This window comes from Dreissena polymorpha, chromosome 4 (genome assembly GCF_020536995.1).
Source record: "Dreissena polymorpha isolate Duluth1 chromosome 4, UMN_Dpol_1.0, whole genome shotgun sequence".
Taxonomy (NCBI): Eukaryota; Metazoa; Mollusca; class Bivalvia; order Myida; family Dreissenidae; genus Dreissena; species Dreissena polymorpha.
Window position 1 is genome coordinate 112,149,000 of NC_068358.1, and position 6,000 is coordinate 112,154,999.

The following is a 6,000-nucleotide window of genomic DNA, read 5'->3' on the forward strand; positions in this document are numbered from 1 at the left end:
CCGGTGAAGAACATACTTATATTTCTTACCCAATTGAACACGAAGCGACACACGATATTTTGCACGATACTCAAAGCGACACACGATATTTTGCGACATCCACAAAGCGACGCGCGCTAATGTACCACGAAATATTGCCATTGTGTAGGACACACGATATTGTAATATGTAAAAAGGCGATATATCGTAGTAAACATCGCGTGTCGCTCCGTGTATCGCGCAAAATATCGTGTGTTGCTTCGTGTGTCGAGCAAAATATCGTGTGTCGCTTTGAGTATCACGCTTCTTGCATCGCGTAACATGTCGTATATCGACATTGAACGCGAAACACGATATTTTGCTAGGTACTCAAAGCGACACACACTATTTTGCGCGACACACAAAGCGACACACGATATGTTGCCGTATACTCAAAGCGACACACGATATTTTGCGAAATACACGAAGCGACGCGCGAGAATGTACAACGAAATATCGCCCTTGTGTAGGTTGCCCAAAAGGCGATATATCGTGGTAAATATCGCATGTCACTTCGTGTATCGCGAAAAATATCGTGTGTCGCTTTGTGTGTCGCGCAACATTTATTGTGTCGCTTTGAGTATCGCGCATAATATCGCGAGTCGCTTCGTGTGTCGCGCAAAATATCGTGTATCGCTTCGTGTGTCGTGTGTCGCCCTTGATGAAAGAAAGGCTTGATTATAAATGGCGCTCTCCGGATTCCGTATCTGCGTGATAATTAAACCTTCAACATGTTAATTTATTTGAATGTGTGAGTTCTATACAGTTTTAACTATTTTCAGTCGTACTGCGATAAATCACATATGAATTGTCCGTGGTCCTTCCGCAACCGATATATATCGAAAGTTAGCTCGTAATAATAGTTTTGCCATAATTATCGCTTTTTAAACAAAAGGATAGAAGGAAATCATATAGTACAACGCATGCCAAACACATTTGACAATCTCCTTCGAAGTACAGTGGAATCTCTTAATGTCGAAGCTCATACACCATACAGATTATTTTGGTATAACAGATATTCGAGTAACCCGATTTATAAGACGTACATTTCTGACTAGTTATAAGTAGATACAGCTGAAAAACGATGCCGAAAGTTCTCCAGTAGGAAATTACAACATTACTGTCAACCTTCATGTAGCTGTCTTTAAGTTTGTAAATTCATGCATGCGTTTTCATTAAGAAAAACCTTGTATCTCACATTAAAGAAGGGAATGAACATATATTCGAAGTTTCCATTACTTCGATATATCCGACTTCGACATAGCGAGAGTCAAGTGTACTCTACATGATGTGGAGACATATTGCGTGTAAATGACTTGTTTCAATAATGTCAAAGTATAAATTATTTAAAACGATATCCACTCACCCATCCCATTTTATTTCAAAATACGAATGAATATCTTAAAACTGTTTTTGTGATCAAAATATCCTATAGTTCTATCGAATATTGTCAATGAGTAACGTCCACATCTCATAATGCCAATTTCTATTGCCTCAGCCGAAGGCTTGAGCATAATTTTATTTTCGAAGCCGATGTCATTATCATCTTATAAGTAACCACGGCCGTTGTCATGAGCCGTTTTTCCAGCGCCACTCGCATTTAAATGTTGATAAAAATGTTGTGTGTTCATGTGGGATGCTGTAATTTGGAATAACCGAAGAAAAATGATTACATATTTCAAAAAAATGTTGTTCATATTTATCTTTGGTCTAAATCCTGTGTAATTGGAGTTTGACAGAGATAGTGGTGAATTTTGTTTGATGTTTTACCACATTCTAACGGATTTCTTTAAAAGTAAGCAGCTAGGAAGGTAAGGATTACGTTAACAAAGTAAATCTTACTTAGGCTCTCAAAGAACATACGCAAATCTGCTTAATTCAATACGTAAAATATAAAGAATAGGGAAATACTTACACTCCGCTTTTACCCGACATGTATACAGTACCGCAGCCGATGGATGAACCACAGACGATGCGTTAGTCGATTGCACGGTGTGAACATTATAACATGTATTTCTTGAACATCTAAGCTCTTGATGCTTGTTTATCCTTAATTTGTTAAGATTGTGTAAATTATAATTATATATTTAGTTCTAAAACATTCGGTATCCAACTTAAGTTAACTCTAATTTATGTAGAAATAAACAAGACGTGTTTATAAAATACTATGTCCGCAATATATTTGACCTTTGACCTTGTCGGATGACCTTGACCTCTCACCTATCAAAATGTGCAGCTCCATGAGATACACATGCATGCCAAATATCAAGTTGCTTTCTTCAATATTGCAAAAGTTATGACCAATGTTAAAGTTGGACGCAAACAAACCAAAAAACCAACAAACAGACAGGGCAAAAATAATATGTTCCCCAGTATAGACTAGGGACATAAAAATAATTATCATGCTCGAACAAATTAATCATAGAATTACGTAATAACATATATGTAGTTTACTACTAAGCAACTATCGGATTTTCCGTGAGTCAACAATGCGCTTGTTATATTTGTATGTTTTTATGACAAAACATTCGGTTTGTTGCTAGTTACTATTCGTTTTTTTATTTAATGCCGACCTTCTCCGTTACTAGTTGCGAAAACTTGAACGATTTGTTTATCCGCGAATCAGTTTGTTTTCTTTCCAATAACCGTTTGAGCTCTGAACTCCAGTTTGAGAAATCCATAATCTTATGAACATAAATAAAGAGCATGTTTTGATACTGACCGTATTTTTTCTCGGGAATTTAGACTATCGTAATAACAGTGAATTACAACGAAATGCGACATTTGGCTTTGATGTTGTGACATTTAAATTTTAATGCGTTTTTTAGCGTAACAAATGCGTCATTAAGCGTCTTGATTTTTTCGCGACATTTATCGTCTATTGCGACATTGAGCGAAAGTTAACGTAAAGTGCGATATTTAGCCTCGATTACGAAATTTGACATTGCTATTATGGCATCGACCTTTTGTAATCGGTAATTTATTAATGTACGTCCAACTATTATAATGCCTTACCTTCAAACATGTCAAAGGCATCCTCTTGCAATTTGAAGTGTTCGTCCTTCATGGTGTACGTGTAAGCAAACACGTTACCGTCCTCCTGCGTGTTGCATTCTCGCTTCAGAAGGTTGCCCATCTGGACACGGAGGTCATCCGAGCTGAACGCTGAGGACATTCACACACGGTGTCCGTAAATACGATAGTTTGAATGATGGTTTCTATCTAGACATACATAGGTTATAAGGACAACATCGCATAAGCTCGGAAAATATACGCACCGATAATACAATTATGAAATATTTACATATTTCGTTAAGGCGTGTTTGCAGGTTTTAAGGGTGCTGAAAGAAAGGCAGGTCATAATTGTCGGTTCTGCACGTATATGTGGCGTTTGGCCCATCCATACTAGTAACACATGTAATCCTGTGACAGTAAATAAATTATTAATATGTCTACCGTATGAAAAATATTGTTTGCATAGGGATATCTAATACAGAAATTGCTTAATTTGTATGATCTAAACGTGCTTTACTGAGGAAACGTTCTTGGAAAATACCCTACCGGATCAGTCGTCTTTTACCCTCTCCGATCAGCCTTCATCTAGATAATTTAGTAATTGACATAAGCAATATCGGTAGCCTGTACGAGTCTACTGTGAGGTATATATCCTTCTTTATATATTAAGTATAATATTGAATAACGTAACGGCATTGGTCAATTCAATTCATACGCTGGTAATCTAAATACTGCGTACCTGATTTAGGAAGAACAATACGCGGCTTGCTGGCAACTACATCCTGCGCCAACGTGGACGACTTCACAAAGCTTGTGACCTCCTTCTTAAGGACATTGTCAATCAGCGTCTGCACTCCCGGTAGTTCCTTCACCGCCAGGACAATGATCTTCAGGAAGTAGCGGGGCCCCTTCCGGTAATAGACGCTGATAAGCACAGCCAGAACAAGCGTGAACACCGCGTGCTCGATGAATTGGAACATCATTTGCTTTGGATTTAAGAAAATATTAATATGCTTATGTTTTGAATAAAATATAGACCTAGGTTATGACTTAAATAAATTAATGTATTAAATAAATAGCCGTACTGAAGCTGTTTAAATCGACTAAGAAAAGAGTATATATGCAAGTGTACATTTATGCTAATAGCGTTAAGGATTGGAAGTTAAAAGATGTCGGCTTTGACGTCCTGATAATTTTTTACATTTTGAAGAATAAACCTACCATACTTTTAAACAGTACAACATCATCCGTGTTAATCGATTCAAACGTAAAGTATACAAGTATTTTTGTATGTTTTAACGTCAAAGTATAAGTTATTTTTTTCGAAAACTAAAGTTGATTGTAATTAAGTAGCCGTTTAATGCAAGTTATAATATAGATTGTCTAACACGCACGTTTATCGTAAAAGTTTACTTAAACCTGACGTTCTACATTATGACCTTTTATATTTATAAATATAACTACCGTGTTGTTCTATTTATAAACGCTTAACTTTCATTATTAAAGCGGGTATATACGATTTAGTCAAATATTTATGAATTTATATAAACTGTGTAAAAAACTTATTATATATATATTTCAATATAAATAAAAAGAAAAGTTAAGAAGAACATGTGTCGAAAAATGCGAAATAAGCCAGATATTTAATTCTGAAATTGAAAACGGCTGTACAGCCGAATTCGCCAGCATGTATACCATACATGTACGATGTGCATCTTAACTTAGTTTAACGGTTTATTTGAAATTCTGCAACGATATCTATTCATACGACACACGAACACTATCTCCGATCCTAATACAAAGACGAATGCTTCGGTTATTGTAGGAAAATATGTACGTCACTATCGGCTCGTGGCGCTAATTTGTCTTTGCTGCATTTTATGAAATTCGGCTCTAATGTATAATTTTTCTTGCCTATTTTGTGTTATTGTAACATATTTTATCAATATATTACAATTAAACACATATAAAAAATCGTATATACCCGCTTTAAATTATGTATTTTAATACATATTTTACCCAGCCTTCAGGAAAAATCTCTTAAAAATCCGTGGGATATCGTAGCCGAATTTTAATTTAGATGATGAATATTGTCAATTATTGAAACGGATATTTTAACACACATACTGAATCGAGTACTTATCAAGTGGATATTAAGTTGGGCGTTTAAATACCATGTCTGTTTTTTTTTTACTTGAAGTTAAAGTAATGCAAATACATCTGTAACAGAGTATATTTTAATTTTGATCGGTTAACTATGTATATACACATACACACACAAAAGTCTTGACATAAAAACATTAAAAACCAAGCAATGATATTAACAGCCACTTACATGTACTTGTTGGTGTATCCAAATGTCAAAGTTCAGTTAGATTAATTAATCACATGATATATATTATCGTATGAAGTATATATCACTGTTAAACAGGTTAATGTTAACTTTAAGTTTGATGCACTATAAAGCGCCCTGGTAGTAGATATCATTACCGGCTGAGTTTTAAAGGGAGAACACTCGAATATGATCTACCTACTCTTTACAGCGGTAACCTACCCTATCGGTTTACAAAAAAACATTCAGATAAATTAAATAATACAATTTAGCGCCTCTTCTTACAGTCACTAACCAAGATGTAGAAAACGTTTAAGGAATGCCTTTGGTAGACAGATGCTGTTAAATTGAGTTATTGATTACTAACATAAACACGTCAACAGCTAAAGAGTTAAACAGGACCCAAACGAAGGAAACAGTGTACTGTGATAAAATATAAAGTATTAAATACCAACTACTACGAGAGGTTTTAGCATTATATGCACACTAATTAATACTATTTTCCTCTGCCACGAAAACTATTCATTATTTCAGAAAACGGTTGTTTATATTAATTAAATGGAACACAGTGCTTTTTTTTAAACATTCAATAAAAGAGACCAAACTACGTTTCGGCTTTCTGGTCTGTGTATAAT

At 35.2% G+C, this 6,000-nt stretch overlaps 1 protein-coding gene across 3 annotated transcripts in view; it reads right to left on the bottom strand.

Moving 5' to 3' along the window:
* The window catches only part of LOC127876593 (uncharacterized), a 31,017-nt gene extending 25,505 nt beyond the window's left edge, over positions 1-5,512 (bottom strand). Inside the window, exons 1-3 of one of the 3 annotated variants that reach the window (XM_052421921.1) lie at positions 5,369-5,512; positions 3,773-4,019; positions 3,034-3,183 (exon numbers count right to left, since the gene is read on the bottom strand). In XM_052421921.1, the coding sequence (XP_052277881.1) occupies positions 3,034-3,183; positions 3,773-4,016 (394 nt within the window). In that variant the 5' untranslated portion in view covers positions 4,017-4,019; positions 5,369-5,512. Of the gene's footprint in view, positions 1-3,033; positions 3,184-3,772; positions 4,020-5,368 lie in introns of those variants that run through there. The other 2 variants (XM_052421923.1, XM_052421922.1) reach the window with 2 other exon arrangements.
* Positions 5,513-6,000: the final 488 nt, after the last annotated feature.